The sequence below is a fragment of the Nicotiana tabacum genome, chromosome 20 (assembly GCF_000715075.1).
Source record: "Nicotiana tabacum cultivar K326 chromosome 20, ASM71507v2, whole genome shotgun sequence".
Taxonomy (NCBI): Eukaryota; Viridiplantae; Streptophyta; class Magnoliopsida; order Solanales; family Solanaceae; genus Nicotiana; species Nicotiana tabacum.
This window is the reverse complement of record NC_134099.1, coordinates 130,540,327-130,560,133: the sequence shown is the minus strand read 5'-3', so window position 1 is coordinate 130,560,133 and position 19,807 is coordinate 130,540,327. Positions and strand designations below refer to the sequence as shown.

The following is a 19,807-nucleotide window of genomic DNA, read 5'->3' as shown; positions in this document are numbered from 1 at the left end:
GAAAAGGCCTATGAGGATGGCCTCTACCATACGAATCCCTGCCTCCAGACGAGCCATGTGTGTTATCATTATCGTACTGATTTTGGTTATTATATTAGATTAAGTCTTCCGTTTGATTTCAGTTATCGTTAATATCTAAATGTTGGATACCTGTTAATTCAGACTGTTAAAAAGGGTTAAAAATAAAAGAGTTAGTAATTTCTATGTTTAGCGACTTTCCTAGCTTCTATGAGTAGGCGCCATCACGACTTCCGAGGGTGGAAAATCTGGATCGTGACATTATTGTTCCTAAAAACTGAACGAAGAACATTGATCGAGGTGGGATCTTCATGTAGTGGCCGAATTTGAAGTTGCTGAGGAAAGAGACAGCCTGTGACATACTCATGTACCCATAGACTTTGAAGCACATATTTGCTATTGGTCTTCCTGGTAGTATAATTTCCATGACATATTCAGTGATTATGTTCAAGCTTGGGGTCTGGTTTATTGTAGCCAATCTATATATACTAGTACGTGTCGAGTATTCCATGAGTAGTTATTTTGAGAAATATATGAATAGTTGTTAACAGGGAAGCCAAGTATTATCAGCCACTCAATCAAAACTTTACTTTTGACAATGTCTAACCTCATCAGTTTGTTATTCTATATCAAATTAGAAGATAGGTATAAATAGTTGTACAATCCATATTTCTGTATACCAGATGTTGTAGCTGCCTAATTATTGACTAGAAGCTCATTTAATACAACTTATAACAACTAGTGCCGCCTATTTGAGCGAAGAACTTACGATAGTAAATTGTAAGATTTACCTATTTCTTAATTCAATATCAGCAAGCAGTGGAGGGACATAGTTGATAAGAAATAAAATCATTTCATTGGTCAATGGTGAGTCATTATTCTCTTTTAAGAGAGATTTTTACCAAAAGACTCTTGCAAGTCTCCTTTTAAGACCGTAACCCGAGACTCTTTAACCAAAAGAACCATGTAATTCTTGATCTAGAGGAAACTAAAATTTTAACTAGAAAATTTTCACAGACGACGCCAAATTGTTTGACCAAAAAAAGTATGAGACCTTTTTCTGTTAAACTAATTAAATAAGAAGATGGAGGGCAAATCCTAGTTAAAGATAATTAACTCTGGATCCGAGATGAATAATATGAATAGAAAAACATAGTCGAGTATAAATGTTGGCCGTGATTATGGCCAGATTTAATAGCATAAAGAAAGATGCATTAAGTAACATTAAGTGGCAATAAAATGTAAATAAAGGAAAAAATTCACCCAATCTTTAGTGAGACGGATCTTCTTTCATTTAATAAAGACGAATGATAGACAAACATGAGAACCTTAGGACCCTTTTTGGATCCGATGAAGGTATGGGATCACAGATCCTCCAGAGAGGTGTGTTTACATATTTTCTAGAGAGAGGGAGAGGGGGGAGAGCCCCCTTTTTGGGAAGTCCTCTCTCTCCTATTTATAAGGGAGTATCCATAGAAAATCCTTTAAAAAAGGTACAATTTAGATGGAATATTTGGTAGAATATTTTCTTTGAGTATTCCAAAGCAAACTAGTTGTTTCATCACTGCCCGACCTCGACCTTATTGATGAGTGTCCGACCTCGGCCTGTCCGACCTTGGCCTTATTGATGAGTGTCCGACCTCGGCCAATTGGTGACTGTCCAACCACGGCATGTCCGACCTCGGCCTTATGTCTCCGCGTGCCGAATCTCTCTGATCTAATTTTGACTCATACACAATACAAATACGGACTAATTGGGATTTCAAAGCGAATATCGAAAAACATGCAAAAAAAAAAAAACTACTTTTATCCGGGTAAAGTGACAAGTGTAGAACTTGTACACTCCCTGCGTAGATATACGATAAGTATCAGGCATTGTAGTTAAAATCGGTAGTGTCGGAGAGTCGAAGCCAAATAAACAAGTCCACGTACAGATACAATGATGCTTTAGGCTTTTTAAGTTTTGGCCTTATTAGAATTTTAACCGCAGTTTTGACACATGGCCTCGTAGGCGAATTAACAAAGTCCAAATGAGTCAGTAACGTTGAGTTTAAACAAATGGGAACACCCAACAGACACTTTTCTGTAACTCTTTTTGACTGCATTCTCTTTTCTTCTTTTTCCTCCTTTTGGGACCTCCCCTCCATTTATCTTCGTACACATTGTCTGTCTAGACCTATAATAACTTATAAAAAAAATATTCATTGATTAATTTAATTAATGTATAATTGTGTGCACTAATTTCGTACGAATAAATTTCAGCGCCGACCCTTCCTAACAAAAACGACGAACAAAAGCACATGACACTGTCTCTTGAACTATGAAGTATCAATGACATTATTTTTGTTTCTTTATTTTTAATTGCATTATTTAGACACTGCCCATTTTCTAAAATCTTGGCATTTTCTATTCCATTCACCATATATACTGGTTCAATCTCTTCCCATTCTCCCAATCCTTACTCTTTCTTCTCTACTATCTCTATTCTCTTCTTGCTTAACTCCATTCTTTATGTGTCTTTTTATGTTTTAACCTTGTAAAAGGACCTACATTGGCCATTTTTGTAACATTCATACGTATAGCCAAAAGTAGTACACATCTCTACAGTTAAGATTTCTAAACATATGATGAATTTTGTCATGATGTTCTGTTCCATGCTTCTTATAATTGGGCTACTTCCTAATGTGGCATTTGGTAGTAGCCATAATTATGGTGAAGCACTTAGCAAAAGCTTTCTGTTTTACGAGGCTCAGAGATCTGGTTATCTTCCTCATGACCAGAGAGTTCAATGGAGGGGTAATTCTGGTCTTCTTGACGGAAAGGCTAGTGGGGTAAGTTTCTACTCTACATTTATAAGGTCAAACATTTCTATAACAACCTTATTTGTCCCGAATTATTTTGGTTGTTATAGCAAAGTGTTGTCATAGAGAACATATATTATAACATAACATACAAATTGGTTGCATTAAAAGACTGGCTTTTATAGTGAACGACAATTATATACAATGGCGTAGCCACATATAAAAAAGGATGGTCAGTTGAACACCCTTCATCGAAAAATTATACAGTGTATATAAAAGATTATAATGCATATATTAAATCAAAAATTACTTTTTATATATGTATATTAAATCTTGAACCAGAGGCGGCTCAATAATCTTAGAGGCCTAAAGCCAAGACGTAATAAGCGGCCTTAAACTTGTTTAATAATTTTAAATATTTTTTTTGAAGTTTATTCTTTTTACTTTTCGAGATGCGATTTAATCTTGACGATGTACTCAGCAATTTCATTTTGACGATTTAACCAACCCCTTTAATCTTTGTTGAAAGATTACTAACATTGTTAAGATTTTATTAAGTTTAATTTTTAATTTTTTCTTTTTACATGACCGTCAACGTAATTAACTCACTATATAGCATTGCCTCCCAAAGTAATAATCATGTAGAAATTTGTATTTACAACGATGATAAATATTTTACGATATAATTAGCTTAAAGTATGTCTATAGAGATCTTGAAAGAAAATATCTTACAAAGTTAGAATTGTAAATAAAATTTATTCAAGTTGGAGTAAGAAGAACTAGAAAGTAACTACAAATTTAATTGTCTTTCACTTTCATTTGAATTTTCTCAACCAACTCCAAAAAAAGAGCACATAAAATATAAAACTATGTTATTAACGATTGGTGGCAAAGTAGCAAAAGATGGTTGAAAAAGTTTCTTGTTACTATTTAATAATAAATACAATAAATATTTAAATTACATATAAAAATAGTAGCTTTTGGGGCCTCTAATTTGTGAGGCCTAAAGCGGCCGCTTTAGTGGCTTGGGGGTTAAGCCGCCTCTGTCTTGAACACCCTTAGCGAAATTTATTGTTTCGGCACTGGTTATACAACGATGCTCTTATAAAGAGGCCTGACTATAACTGAGTTTAACTTTCGCGCACAATCGGGTCATTTACAAAGTAGCTACTAATAAATCTTTATGATAAACATTAATGCGTAGAAAATATTTATACTGTCACTATAGATAACTTAAATTTTTTGTAAAGTTGTTCACATTTCCTAGTTTTAGAATAAATATCGGATTAATTATAGAAATTAATTGTTGCAGGTGGATCTGGTAGGAGGTTACTATGATGCAGGGGATAATGTGAAATTTGGGTTGCCAATGGCATTCACAGTTACAATGATGTCGTGGAGCATTATAGAATATGGGAAGCAAATGGGTGAAAGTGGAGAGCTTAGCAATGGTATGGATGCTGTTAAATGGGGTACTGATTACCTACTTAAAGCTCACCCTGAACCAAATGTCCTTTACGGAGAGGTAATTAATTCCTACTCCTACTGCTATTCTTTTTGAAGAGGAGGTTGGTCACGGGTTCGAGCCACGGAAATAGCCTCTTGCAGAAATGCAGGGTAAGACTGTGTACAATAGACCTTTGTGGTCTGGCCATCTCCCTGGACCACACGCATAGCGGGAGCTTAGTGTATCGAACTGTCCTTTCAGTGCTGTTCCATTTTTACCTACCATATTAAATTTGGTGTGTTCCAAATGTCCTTTTCAACTGAATAATAAGGTACTTTTAAAAAAAGGATTATAGGCATAATTTTGACCATAGTAGTAAAGTTCAGTTGACGTGATATGTTTTGAATAATATATAGGTTGGAGATGGTACAACAGACCATTACTGTTGGCAAAGACCAGAGGATATGACTACTTCAAGAGCTGCTTACAGGATCGATCCAAGCCGCCCTGGATCTGATCTCGCTGGCGAGACAGCGGCCGCCATGGCTGCTGCTTCCATAGTCTTTCGGAACAGCAACCCTGCTTATGCCAAGGAGCTCCTCACTCATGCCTACCAGGTATGTTTAAGCTACACAATTTAACTTTAAGAGTAACATAAAGTAGGAATGCATATTAAATAATATTGAAATAAATTATTTAAAAGATGTTATATATTTATTGATTTGATATAAATATTAGTACAAAAAATCTTTTTTATACGGGCGGAGTTATTAGGCAGTTACGATTAGCTCTGTTTTTTGTCAGGCTAGGTGTTGTCAGTGTAGGTTTGTTGTGAGGTGTCCTGTTCTTGCATTCATAATCCTAACGTCCAAGTAAAAGCTGTATATGGAAATTTTATATACTTCTTTAGTTGGACCAAGTTAGCAGTCATGCTATTGTAGCGCAGATAATAGAATAATCACACAAATCTCACATATAAAAATTACTTCTCCCTATTTTAATTTAGGTGATATAGTTTGACTCGATACAAAATTTAAGAATAATAGAAAACTCTTGAAACTTGTGATTTTAAAAGGATAAAAGCTTTATAGGACCATAACATTTGTGTGACTATAAAAAGTTCTCATTAAAGGTTAGATGCGTAAAATAAAAAGTTTAAAGTTAAATGGTTATTAAATATAGAAATGTATCATTCTTTTTTGAGTGGACTAATAAGGAAAGTTTGTCATATAAATTAAAATGGAAGGAGTAATTCGCATATTCTTTCCCTTTGCTTTGCTGTTTACACAATTCATTCGTTTTACAAGACTTCATATAGGGACTATAGGTGGTGTTATACTGTACTATTTCATTTCTCGAGTTCTACTTCCTATACTATCATATCACTTAAAAGACATGTTCGAAGTAAATGTCCATATTTGTGAAATTAGCAACCTAAGAAGAAATGTTCCAAGTAAATGTCCATGTTATTAAATCATATAACAATAACAACAACCCAAAAAAATTCTACAAGTGGGGTCTGGGGAGGGTAGAGTGTACGCAGACCTTACCCCTGCCTCAAGGGATAGAGAGGTTGTTTCCGATAGACCCTCGGTTCAAGCAGATGAAAAAGATAATATATCAGTACCAACAGCAGAAAGTACAGAAATAATAATAGAATCAAAAGTACGAGAAAATAGCTGAAAAACAATAAGAAAGGCTCGGTATTATGAAAATTGAAAGAGAAGTTTGGTCCTGAGCATCACATAAATTGAGACGAAAGAGTGGTATATATTAAATTCCCTGCACTATTACTCCTAGGGGTGGGCATCAGTCAGTTCGGTTCGGTTATGAATATTATCGGTTTAGTTTATCGGTTATCAGTTTACAAATTTAATAAACCGATAACCGAATCGATAAGATATCGGTTATCGGTTATTGATCATTATCGGTTCGGTTATTTGTTTACCCGATAAGATAACTCAATCTAGAGTTAAAACAAAAAAGGGAAGACAATTCACTGGAGTTAAGCAAAAAAGAGAAGAATTGACATATAGTATACTATCCATTTCTGCGTTTTGTCCAGTGGCCACAACAGGAATAGTACTAATTCTTCAACGAGAGTTGTCCAAATACATTAATAATAATATAAAGTAGTAGCAATTTCACTTTAAAATTAACAAGTCCAAACATATAGTACTAACAGTCCAAGATAAACTAGATGTTGTTTGTCAAATGCCTAACCTGAAAAAAGAAACTATAGGGCAAAACCTTAATTTGTGCATGTGCAATACTGACATAGAAATGAAAACACCTAGAAGGCAAGAAAATATTGTCCTGTTGTCAAAGCTCAGCGTACTTTACAGAAGAATAATATTAAAAAATATACCCGAAACTGACGAAGATTGTCGATTGAGAACTAATAAGTGTGAAGAGAAATTGGTAGTAGTTAAAGGCTGCATAACGTGAGCTCACAAAATTAAGAAATGAAAATAAAAAAAAAGAATCATTAATCGTCAAACATACCAATATGAAGATGAATTTTGTTATAGAAATTAAAAACCTAATGTATAAGACTAAGGACTTACGCTAGGAGTAACTAGTAAGGTCTATGAAGAATGACGATAAAGCAACTGAAGAGTGCGGCTGAGAAAGAATAGGAGAGAATGAACTGAAGCCCTAACATATGTATATACTTAAGGGTAAAGTCGTAATTTTATTAATTCTTATTGGGTTATCGGTTAACCCATTAACAAAATTGACAACCCGATGCCCGAACCGATAACCCAATAGTGAAAAAATTCTAAACCGTTACCGAACCATTAACCCGATACCGATAACCCAATAAATAATTAACGGTTCGAGTTATCGGTTTTATCCGATATATGCCCGGCCATAATTACTCCGCCTCCCCTTATTTTTCTAGTTGTGTAGGACTAAGTAATTTACCTCTGCGTTTCCATAACTAGTGGTTACTGTTGTTTTCAGCTATTCGAGTTTGCGGACAAATACAGGGGCAAGTATGATAGCAGCATTACTGTGGCGCAGAAGTACTACCGATCTGTCAGTGGATACGCAGTACGTGCTTGATTCCAACTCTTCTCCTCTTCCTTTTGCATTTCATGAAGAAATTTAAACTTTGTTTTGAATTGTAGTACATTTTGTCATTTTCACACAATTTAATTCTCAATTTTTGGAATTTTTTTAACAGGATGAATTACTGTGGGCCGCTGCCTGGCTGTACAAGGCATCTAACAAGCCATATTATTTGAACTACCTAGGGGAAAATGGGGATGCACTTGGTGGAACTGGTTGGTCCATGACTGAATTTGGCTGGGACGTTAAGTATGCCGGTGTCCAGACTCTTGCTGCTAAGGTCAATTCCCTTAAATCCATACTTTATTTCGTAATATAACCTGAATCATCGTGTTTCCCTTAGCAAGTTGTCCCGTTTATAAACTCTAAATTGGTCACGCCGAACATGCCTGTAGATTTTTAGACCGCAATCTCTGTTCCTGTAACGCTTGTAAGCATAAGATGATTTGCAACCTAATTCAGCAATATTCTTTTACTACTGCAAATAATAAACCTATTTCTGTATATAATTGCAGTTCCTAATGCAAGGGAATGCTGGTAAACATGCACCTGTGTTTGAAAAGTACCAGGAAAAGGCTGAGAACTTTATGTGTGCATGTCTTGGAAAAGGTAACCAAAACATCCACAAGAGTCCAGGAGGTCTCATTTTCAGGCAGAGATGGAACAATATGCAATTTGTCACAAGTGCTTCTTTCCTTGCCACTGTCTACTCTGACTATTTGGCTTCTGCTAGAAAATCCCTTAAGTGCTCCTCTGGCATTGTCTCACCATCTGAGCTCCTCTCGTTTGCCAAGTCACAGGTAATGATGCTAATATCGATAGAGGATAACTAGCCGGACTCTTTAGCCAGATATAATATTTCATTATTTGCAAATACTGAAGCATGTTTGCAATTTTCAAATACTCTTTTTCAACTTTGGCTTCAACCAGATATTGTCCAAACGCCTACTAGATATGCATTGGTTAAATTCTTGTGCATCTATTTTCTTTCTAGGTTGACTACATTCTTGGAGATAACCCAAGAGCCACAAGTTACATGGTGGGATATGGAAACAACTATCCAAGACAAGTTCACCATAGAGGTTCTTCCATTGTCTCTGTAAAGAAGGATCCTTCTTTTGTTAGCTGCCGTGGAGGTTATGCCACCTGGTTTAGTAGAAAGGCGAGCGATCCCAATCTTCTAGCTGGAGCCATTGTTGGTGGACCTGATGCCTATGACAACTTTGCTGATCAGAGAGACAACTATGAGCAAACTGAACCAGCCACCTACAATAATGCTCCTTTGATTGGTGTGTTAGCAAGACTTCATGGTGGTCAAAGTAAATATAGTCAGCTCCTTCCAGGTATTCTTGGTTAATTGACATTCTTTCTCACAATGCAAATTAACCCCTCATTTTAGCCCAAGCAATGAGGTTCTGATAAGTTGTCATGTGACCAGAAGGTCACGGGTTCGAGCCGTGGAAAGTCTCTTGCAGAAATGCAGGGTAAGGTTGTGTACGATAGACCCTTGCGGTCCGACTTTTCCCGCATCCCGCGCATAGAGGGAGCTTAGTACACCGGGCTGCCCATTTTTTTAGGCCAAGCAAGTGTTGGGCGAGTTGGGTCGTGAAACATTTATTGCTTTACCTGCTCAAATTTGACCCCAACTTTCCCATTTGCTACTTTTGTTTATAAGTAAGCTTTTGAAGCTGTTGCTAACAAAGAGTGTTCCTTTGCTACTTACAGTTGCTATCCCTCAGCCAAAGCCAGATCCAGAGCAAAAAGTAATTCCAGCTCCAGGTACTTTAACTAGTTCTTCTTTTGACATTGTTTAGTTAGAATTACTTGTGCAAATAATTGTAGCCATAACAATACATGGAGAGAAGTCTAAAATGGAATATATATCTGCAGCTTCGTCAACTGCTGACATTACTATTGAACAAAAGGAAACAGCTTCATGGGTTCATAAGGGGAAAACTTACTACAGATACTCAGTAATAGTAACTAACAAATCTGCTAAGACATTGAAGAATTTGAAGCTCTCAATATCCCAACTCTATGGTTCTCTTTGGGGTCTTTCAAAATATGGTGACTCCTACGTATTTCCGGCCTGGATCAGCTCATTACCAGCTGGAAACAACCTCGAGTTTGTGTACGTTCACTCTGCTTCCCCTGCGGTGATTTCCATACCAAGCTACACTCTTGTCTAAAACTCAAGAGACGACGTGAATCTACAAAGAATGAATCATCAACTCTGGGGTCTTAATGTAAGAATTGTGCAGTTGTTTGTAAGTTTTCAACTTCTTGTTGGTTTGTAGTTTTGAGTTATTAGGGGTTTAGCTATTGAAGTGTAGGTTAAATAAAGGCGGATATCTGGAGGAAGAAAGGAGCGACGAGACGAATTAAAACAAGTGCTCATCCTCTTTCTTCTCCACTTCATTTTGTCACATTATAGCATAGTATTGAGAAAAGAGTGAGGAGTTGAGAAATTAAGAAGGTTGCTTCTCAACAGAAATATGTGAAGTTGATCTTCATTTCCTTTGTAATTTATGCAACTTCAAGGTTTTCATACGTTTATATTTATCCAAATATGCGTTCAATGGATAGTTACATAAGCAGTATTGCCTTTTTAACAGCTGCAATAAAGCAGCGCTGGTACTCCTATATTTTAGGTAGAGTACACAATTACCCTCTTAACTCGACCCTCACGACCAGCGGCGGGGCCAGATTTTCAATCTTATGGGTTCTGGATTTTAGAACAACAATCTCAAGTGTTAATAATTGAGTTCTAAATTTAATATTTGTACATATTTAATGAGTTTATTGACACAAATATATTGTTTAAGCAAATGCTACTAAGTTCGGACGAACCCGCCGGGCAACTAGCTTTGTCCCTACTAAAGACATGTCCAACTCCAAACTGGGGATTCAGAATTTCGAGCTCTGAACACTGGCCAAAACTGTATTACTTGATCCTAGATATCTCAAGGTACACTCCCATGTGTTCTTAAAATTATGTCGTCCAAGCTCATAAGGGACTTGATCATATATTTATACTACAAGTGAACATGAAAAAGAATTAGAAAAAATAAACTACAAACAGTAGTACAAGCATTTTATAAAACACTTACCAAATTGAATAGAAACGACAATTTTAGAAGATAATCATGTATTGGTCGAAATTTGGACTGGACTTAATAACTGTAAATGGACGTGGTCGAGGAATAAGCCGACCACGGTACAATGGCGAGGGGTCGCCTTAAGAAGGATTAGTGCCAAGGTCAAGTAAAGAATGTACGGAAGCAACAGTAGAATAAGTCTAGAATAGAAAGAAGGAATATTTCATTGGATATTCTTTCAATTGTACTTTTTAGGGTTTCTTAGGAATATCCCCTATAAATAGGAAGAGATAAAGAACAAAAAAGAGATCTTCATTTTTAGGAGACGAACACATTGTAAAGGTTGATCACAGAGAATATACAAAGCTTGTCTTGTCCATTGATTCCATTATTCAACATATATCTTTTACTCACAAGATCCAAGGATCTCTTGTCCACCTTCATTTTATATTGTCCCCACGTTGTTGTCAGGAAGGAGAATCATACAAGTCATCTAATATTTGGGTGATAAGTTCTTTCTTATTATATTTATTGCCATTATCTACATTCATTGCAGACTGTCTTTATTGCATTCATTGACAATCATTGAGCACTCTTAATCGGCATTCGATATTATCGGACATTATCCTACATCGTTAATGCATTAAGTCTGCAGATCTAGTAGTTATTTTATTTAACTAGGATTCACCCCATGTTTTCTTATTAATTCATTTTAAGAAAAGGTTTAACACTTTTTTGGTAAAACAATTTTGTTCTGTGGAGAGTTTCTAGTTATAATTTTAGTTTCTTCTAGATCAAAAAAAAACCACAGCAGCCATCTTTTTCTTGTTTGCACGAACTAACAATGGCAGGAAAAGGAAATGAAAGACTGAAAGCAGTAGTGGACGTCACTGCCAACCTCTTGAACACCATCGACGAGGTTGACAAAGAAGACGAGGAGAATGTGACGCCGAGCACTACACCCAGGCGGAGTGACTCACCTCCCCCTCGTAAAGGAAGCGCTACCAGCAGCGAAAAAACTACTGGAGGCGTGGTTGACAAGTACTCTAAACAACATACTCGACAAACCCGTTCAAGGGGCGAATAGAAGCGCCGCACGAGCGGATACCACAGCAACCGCCAACGAGCAACCTACTCCCACTCCTCTCCCAACAAGTAACACTAACACTGTTGTTGATGCAGGTAATGATGCACTTGCGGCCGTTCTAAAGAAAATGGAAGAAATGGAGAACGAGAATAAAGCATTCTGCGACCAAATGAGGGAGCATCACGAAAGGGTTGATAAGATACCGGGTGCCCTGAAACTGCTACCAAAATGGGACGTCGGTCGGTTCGTCGAACAACCATACAGCGAGGAGGTAGCCCCACACGCCATACCCAAGACCTTCAAAATGCTACCATATTTGAAGATATACGACGGCACAACAGACCCCGAAGATCACATCATTCATTACGTCACAGTAGTAAAAGGCAACGACCTCTCAAAAGAGCAGGTACCATCAGTGTTGCTGAAGAAGTTCGGCAAAACCCTAACAGGGGGAGCCTTAACATTGTACTCATAATTACCAGCACGTTCAATAACAACGTTCGAGGAAATGGCTGACAAGTTTTTCACTACCCATGTCGGGGCTAAGAAGGCGGATGCTAGGGTGAATAACATATTCGCCGTTAGACAATCGCCTGGCGAGGGATTCAGGGACTTCCTCGCCCGGCTCAACAAAGTAAGAATGAGCTTGCCAAACGTATCAGAAGGGATGGCGGTGGCAGCTTTCCAAAATGGGTTGAACAGGAATGGGTCTAGGGCGACCAGAAAGTTGTTAAGCAGACTCATGAAATACTCTCCCACCACTTGTGAAGAAATTCACAACGCCTATTGCACCGAGGTGAGAGCAGACGAGGATGACCTCAACGGTCCAACCCAACGGCTAACGTCAGTCCAAACGGAGTTGAGGAAAGACCGCCGTAATGATGGCCAAAGAGACCATTCAGGTCCACGCCTCAACCGGGACAGGCACCAACCATATGTCAGAACAGCCATCCCACCATCTCCTCGCCATACAGAAGGGTCGTCCAGGCCATATACAGGGACTCAACGAAATGAAAGAGGTATGCCTCTACTCTTATCTTCTTACAATTTTTGTGTTTCCCCTTCAGAAATAGTGTACGCACTAGAGAAACTCGGCCCGAAGGTGAAGTGGCCACAAAAGATGAAGTCCGACCCAAGTACCAGAAAGTCGAATGCCCTCTGTGAGTTTCATCAGGAGCGGGGTCACAAAACCGAAGACTGCATAGCCCTATGGCAAGAAGTGGTGAACATGCTTCACCAAGGACACCTAAGGGAGCTGATGAGCGACCGAGGAAGAGCCAACTTCGGCCACGGACAAGAACAACCCCTCGTCCCTCCAAAGCCACCATCCCCTGCCCGCACCATCCAAATGATTGTCAGTGAAGGCTACGAAGCAGTAATCAATCACGTTAAGTTCACCACCACACATAAATTGAAACGGTCAATCACCCATGAACGGTATGATGACCTCGAAGATAGTATCTTCTTCGATAAGTCAGATACCCATGGTTTGACCTTTACTCAATTCGATGCTCTTGTCATTACTTTACGTATTTCAGATATTGATGTAAAAAGAATAATGGTAGATGATGGGAACGGTACGTGTATTATTCACCCTCGAGTTCTCGCACAAATGAGACTCGATAACAAGATAGTACCACGCTGCATAACGCTAACAGGTTTTAACAATGCAGTTGAGCGAACCTCAGGAGAGATAACGCTGCCAGTTCTAGCCAGGGGCGTCACCATAGAAACAACGTTTCATGTCATGAATCAGGACACATCTTACAACGCCATCATAGGGCGACCCTGGATACACGCCATGAGGGCCATCCCGTCCAACTTATATCAAGTAATCAAGTTTCCTACTCTGTGGGGGATATTCAGCATCCGAGGCAGACAACTCACAACCCAAGAATGCTACTGCATCGCCCAAGATTGTACATACAGTCAACAGTTAAAGGGAATAGGCTCGAGAGCATAGCAATTACCAAAGTCGAGGCCGAATTCAATGAACAAAAAGACTTTATCAAGGATCCCGATGTCGTGAAAGCCACAAGGTCAATGGTAGAAGACCTCGACCCCGTCCAACTAGACAACAACGACCATAACAAAAAAGCTTATATCGGCCATAAACTCTCAAAACCAGGTAAATTTCATAAATTTTTAATTGACAACACCGATCTATTTGCTTTCTCCCATGCAGATATGCCAGGTATCCCGAAAGACATTGCCATACACAAGTTGAACATCGATCCACTCTACCCTTCTGTACGACAAATAAGAAGAAAATTCAATGTTGCAATCAACGAGGCCGTCCGTGATGAGATGGAAAAACTATTCGCTAACGGCTCCATCCGAGAGTCAAAATACCCCCAATGGGTCACCAACATGGTCATGGTGAAAAACAAAAATAGAAAGTGCGGATATGCGTGGATTTCATGGACCTAAACAAGGCCTGCCCGAAAGACTCCTTTCCGTTGCCTCACATCAATCAACTCATCAATGCAACGGCAGGGCACGAGTTGTTAAGTTTCTTGGACGCCTCCTCAAGTTACAACCAAAACCTTATGGAGGAGGAGGACCAGGAAAATACCACTTTCATTACCTATCAGGGGATGTACTGCTACAGAGTCATGTCATTCGGATTGAAGAACGCATGGGCAACTTATCAAAGGATGGTTACCAAGATGTTCAAGGACCAACTCGGCAAAACAATAGAAGTTTACATAGATGATATGTTGGTCAAATCAAAAAGGAAGGAAGACCACATCGACCATCTGAAGGAAGCCTTCGATATACTAAGGCGATACAGCATGAAGCTGAACCCCGAAAAGTGTGCCTTCGGCGTAACCTCAGGCAAGTTCCTCGGCTTTCTGATGTCACAAAGAGGCATCGAGGTCAACCCCGACCAGATCAAAGCCATCGAGGGAATACCCGAAGTATTGACCACAAGAAACAAGTACAAAAACTGATAGGCTGTATAGCTGCCCTGTCAAGGTTCATCTCACGATCCTCTGACATATGCCACAAATTCTTCAACGTGCTTAAAAAGGACAATGGACTCCAGTGGAATTCAGAATGCATTGAGGCCTTAAGAGAATAAAGGCATGCTCACCCTCGCCCTCGCTACTCGCCAAAGCAGAACCCAGCGAGCGCCTCCTGATATACTTGGCCGTATCAGAGGTTGCAATAAGTGTGGTGCTGGTCCGTGAAAACAAAGGTACGCAATCTCCAATCTATGACATTAGCAAAACCATGGTTGACGCCGAAACAAGGTACCCCACCTCGAAAAGTAGGCCTTGGCATTTGTCGTAGTTTCACGAAATCTTAGACCTTATTTTCAATGTCACCCCATATCGGTGGTCACGACCTTCCCCCTAAGAAATATCCTACATAAACCCGAGTTGTCAGGGAGATTGGCAAAGTAGGCCATAGAATTGAGCGAGCACGATATAACATATTAACCGTGAACAGTGATAATATCGCAAGTACTCGCCGACTTTGTCGCCGATTTCAGTGCCAAAATAATGCCTGAGGTCGAGCAGGAAACTTCTCGTACCTCTCCCAGGTTACCCGACCTACGGGTCCTATACACCGATGGTGCTTCCAATGCGTCAAGATATGGACAGGGAATCTTACTCGAGATCCCAATAGGCGAAGTCATCTACTAGTCCATATGGTACCCCGATATGACCAACAATGAGGCCGAGTACGAGGCCGTAATTGCAGGACTAAAGCTAGCTCTCACTACAACAATTCTATTATTAGTGACAAATTATTTTGTCACCTAAAATTCATATTTCGTCACAAAAAACTTTTTTTGACGAAAAAAAATTCGTCAATCATTCGTCCTTAAAAGCGTGTCACTAAAGGTATACAAAGACAATTTAGTGATTTTTCACTAAATAAAGTTATATTAACTACGAAATTGATTTTCGTCCGTAAATGTATAGTATTTGTGACGAACTTATTTGTCAAAAAAAGTACAAAAAAGTTGTAGTTGATAGTACGTTTTGGTCACTAAAGAGGTCATTAATAGCGACAAAACTACTTTGTCACTAACTATTTAGTTTAATTAGTGACAATATTATTTGTCTCTAAAGTTAGATGTATTTTGTAGTTGAACAAATGTAATTTCGTCATTAAAACTACATATTATATACAAAAAGGTAGTTCGTCCCTAAATATAAAAATTAGTGACGAATTTGCTTTAATAAAATTGGCTTAAAATTTTGTAGCTAACACAATCATTTCATCACTAAAAACATCGCTTTTAATGACAAAATAAAATTGTCACTATAAATTATCATGATTAATGACAATTACAGTTGTTATAAAATACAAAGTTAATTTATAGTCAATAAGGCAGTTACAAGAAATAAAAGTATATAAGAACTTTTCATTGCTAAAAAGTCAAACAACACAAGGTATTCAAATATACATTACAATACATTTTTTTTTGTATATATACATGACCCAAAAATAACATAAAATGTCTCCAAACTATCCCTTTGCCTTCAAACTCCTACTAGTCTGTGGTTGAGTTTGATTCCTGTTGTTGGAGAACTTTATCCTTCCTATATTAAAAAAAATACAAAGGATCAAAAGAGAGAAAGAAATTAGAAAATTCTAATAGTAATCAAATTATAATTTATCAAAACAATCAAATGCAGAAGAAAAAGGTTGCACATACAATGGAAACTGGATGTTGGTAAAAATTCAACAAGATCTTAAGACTTCACTAACATAGTTTCATGTAACCATCAAATATTAGCATTAGTCTGAGATATACTAACAAGGCTACTTAATGAGTTTACTTAGTACTTATATATTAGTGTTACTAATCTAAGCTTGCAGACAACAAGAACAACTAATTATTATTCTTTTGAAAATGGTAACATTACAAGAGCATCTAATTATTTTACAAATAAGATGTTGCTCTTACATAAAAGAACCTTCATTTAGTTGAAACTGAAATATGTCAAAATTTCACAATGGCGATAATGCTTAAACAACAACAAAAAGAGAATTGACATATCTATAATCCAAAAACATCCTCTTTACCAATCAAAAAATACAGAGACACAAATCCTCAATTGGGAAATAAGCAAGCATCATTATACTGTAATCATATAAAATATTCTCCATTTTAAATTTATCATATTTTTCAAAATAACTAGTTACATTTCCAATAGTATCAAAATTTGTGACATGAAATACTAGAGAGGAAATTTTCAGGAACTAATCAGACCATAAATTTTGTAACCATGACATACAACTTGTATTATCTTTTACACATTAGAACTGAAAAATACCATAAGAGCAATGTTTGAAGTTTTTAGATGAACCAAATTCAAGAAAAAATATTCTCTATTTGAATACATGTTACATTTGTTATGGAGCAACAGAGTAAGCATTGTGAAGTGAGAACATACCTTGATTGAAGTTAGAGAAAATAGCTCCTCATTAGCATAATGCTGCATCCAATTGAATTCTAGATGCTGCTTTGATCAGCAATTTAAGGAACTACGGAAAAGTAGGATAACGTTAACAACAGTAGGGGAATACAAAGGAGATGAGTTAACAATCTAACAGTCTCACTGGGATGCAACAATAGATTTGTTGAACAAGATGCATGGTAGAGTAAGGAAAAATTAAAGTTCAAATGTAGTACTACTACAGAATGTTGATACCCTTGCATGTCCCTCTGTGGAGTAATTAAGAGTTCACCATTAAAATATTCTAGTATAAAAAGATTTTATAACCATTTTACATTTTCTCATCTCTAATTAAAGTAAATATACAATCTCCTTATTTGTTAATGACAAAAAAAATTAATCTCAACATAAGAATACATGTACTAGTGATGCATATGGAAAGAGCTACCATATATATACAAGCTACTCTGAGACTTTTCAACAGAATAATACTATATGTAGGCGCCATTCTTAAGATAAAGGGATTAGTGAATATCATTTAAGAGTTTAAGATGAAAATATGCTAAATATTATTTATACAAAAAAAGATTAAGCGGAGAGAAGGCAATTATAGTAAAGAAAATCACCTCTTCATTAGAAAAATGTATCAATAGCCAGTTAGGAAATATTAAGTCCACTTATTCAAGTGAAAATTTCAAATGTAGAAAGTTCATATTAGCACATATATCTAATAGTTAATTTTACCAGTTTAGCTCCTCACTAAGAATAAACCATAACTTATTCTGAACATCAGTATGTCCCATCATTTTAATATGCATCCAACTTCAATTATAAGGGAAAACGGAGATAGGTGCACAGTTCAAAAGTGTTCCCAAACCATCTCTTTCTACTTAGTGAATACCAAAAAGAAATAGCCTCTAGAATTAACACAGTGAAGTCCAGGATCCCAAATGAGTGCATATAAAATTTCAGTGGCAGCACATGTGTTCTAGTTTCTAGAATAGCCATGGTACTTCTTTGATGCATTTGTTGAAAAAAATCGACTTTGGCCCCTCTACCATAAAATGCTAGTTAAGCTTAACTATTCTTCACCCCACTCCACCCACCGCATCTCCCTAGAAAAGAACAAAATAGTATATGGCATAGCTGATATTAAGCTGTCAATCCAAAAGAGAAGCAAAAGATGCCTAGGCCAGAGTTTTCGTGTTATATAAAATTATTACTGTCTTAAACATATCCCAAGTCATACAGGATTACTAAAAAGGATATTTATCTGCAACGAGCTTATAGGACAAACACACAAAAACTCTAAACATAAAAGGTCATTCAATTGAAGTTATATTAAGAATCTAACCTCAATATTAGGCCCTCGCCCCTGCACATAAGATTTAACAAATTGTTAATATGTTCGATGAAAAAGAAAAAATTTAACGAATAAGTAAGAAGAAAACTTCAACAATGCAAAGTAAATCACATAAACAAGGAATGAAAGGCTTTTCATTCTAGCGCTATAACAATAAAATTCTGTTAAGCTGAGATTTGCTAAAACATACAACACCTATAAATTAGATACATACATGTCCCTAGATAAATAATTACAACTTAGAGAAAACAAAGTATAGTATAATAGACAAATTCCAAATTAAAAAGCTTTTCAACTTCAGAAATTTAATCGTCGAAGTGCTTGAAAAAGTTTAGGAAGAAACATGTCAAGAGGTATGTAGTTGGGAACGCTCAACCAAGATAAACCTAATATATTCTGGTAATTGTATTTTCTATTTTAACTGGAAATTTTTCAAATTTGACAGTAAGTCATGAAGTTATTCCGCCAGTGACAAATCATTGGAATGCGGAAGTATAAGGATCCATTGGTACCCAAAGTGTAGCAAATCTAACAAATTTTTTATAAATTTACATGAAAATTAAATTAAATCCTAACCTTGAAACAAGAGGAGAAGAAGCTTACCATTTCAAGCCCTAATTTTTGGTCGAGGGAAGGCCAGACACTCATACTTCGGTGCTTTGGTTGAAGCATATGGTGGAATTGGGAAAGGGCTTGGGACAAAAGAGGGAGAAGGATTCAACAGAAAACGAAAAAAAGAGAGGGAAGTCCTCCCGCCTCAATTTTGCATAAAATTGGGAAATTTCAATCAGCAAAACATTTTTAAGCAATAGCACTTTATGGTTGAAAAAAATAGTAGTAATACTGTTGTCAACAATATAATTTAATAATGTAACTCAAGGGAACTTTATTGATGACCTGAATAGTACTATTATTTAAAACATCTAATTCAAGAGTTCAAATTATTAGTGGGGTTCAATTTTGTACAATTTTTTTATTTTATTGTTCATTTACTCTTTTACCTCTAAATGTTTAATATATTGTTCTATATTTAATTTAAATGCATACAAATTTATGTCTTAATTTTGAAATAATAAATCATGTAAACTAATCACAGTTAGATTAGTGTATTGACTATTTTAAATTTGTGTGATTTTGAAGGTTTGATTACACGTTAAAATAATATATCAAAAATAAAATTCATCATAAATTTTCTTTTCAACGATGTTAAATATTTTCTCCTGTTAAATTCTTCGATTATAAAATTATAACTTTTGTACTTCTTAATTTATATTATTTCAATTTCATTGTTCATTTATTTGTTTTACTTTATAACTTATACTTAATATTATATATTTAATTAAAATTATTCAACTTTACATAATTCTTATATATCTAATGATCAATTAATCTAGTATAAGTTATTTATTTTCTCAAATTTATTCTTATGTTAAAATTAAATTATTATTTATTTAATTCATATTCTAGTATACGTTGCTTAATTAGGAGCATAAAACAA

At 36.5% G+C, this 19,807-nt stretch overlaps 2 protein-coding genes and 1 long non-coding RNA gene across 3 annotated transcripts; 2 read left to right on the top strand and 1 right to left on the bottom strand.

The window, feature by feature from the left end:
• Positions 1-2,471: 2,471 nt before the first annotated feature.
• LOC107770096 (endoglucanase 6-like) lies at positions 2,472-9,935 on the top strand. Its single transcript, XM_016589360.2, has 9 exons — positions 2,472-2,849; positions 4,132-4,344; positions 4,683-4,883; positions 7,234-7,323; positions 7,457-7,621; positions 7,857-8,141; positions 8,336-8,684; positions 9,067-9,120; positions 9,232-9,935. Exons 1-9 carry the CDS (start codon positions 2,643-2,645, stop codon positions 9,528-9,530), a joined length of 1,863 nt encoding a protein of 620 aa, XP_016444846.1. The 5' UTR covers positions 2,472-2,642; the 3' UTR covers positions 9,531-9,935.
• A 2,099-nt stretch (positions 9,936-12,034) lies between these two features.
• On the top strand, positions 12,035-13,071 carry LOC142174539 (uncharacterized). Its single transcript, XM_075240351.1, has 2 exons — positions 12,035-12,945; positions 13,065-13,071. Exons 1-2 carry the CDS (start codon positions 12,035-12,037, stop codon positions 13,069-13,071), a joined length of 918 nt encoding a protein of 305 aa, XP_075096452.1.
• Positions 13,072-15,784: 2,713 nt separating this feature from the next.
• Positions 15,785-19,056, bottom strand: LOC107770097 (uncharacterized). Its single transcript, XR_001644528.2, has 4 exons — positions 18,913-19,056; positions 18,301-18,321; positions 16,944-17,034; positions 15,785-16,085 (listed from the first exon to the last, which is right to left on the bottom strand). It is a non-coding gene; the product is annotated as an uncharacterized LOC107770097 (long non-coding RNA).
• Between the last annotated feature and the right edge of the window lie 751 nt (positions 19,057-19,807).

Coding starts and splice junctions, on each gene's coding strand:
- LOC107770096 (XM_016589360.2), top strand. CDS start 2,643: ATGATGAATTTTGTCATGATGTTCTGTTCCATGCTTCTTATAATTGGG. Junction 4,345..4,682: donor CAAATGTCCTTTACGGAGAG/GTAATTAATTCC, acceptor AATAATATATAG/GTTGGAGATGGTACAACAGA. Junction 7,324..7,456: donor GATCTGTCAGTGGATACGCA/GTACGTGCTTGA, acceptor TTTTTTTAACAG/GATGAATTACTGTGGGCCGC.
- LOC142174539 (XM_075240351.1), top strand. CDS start 12,035: ATGGCTGACAAGTTTTTCACTACCCATGTCGGGGCTAAGAAGGCGGAT.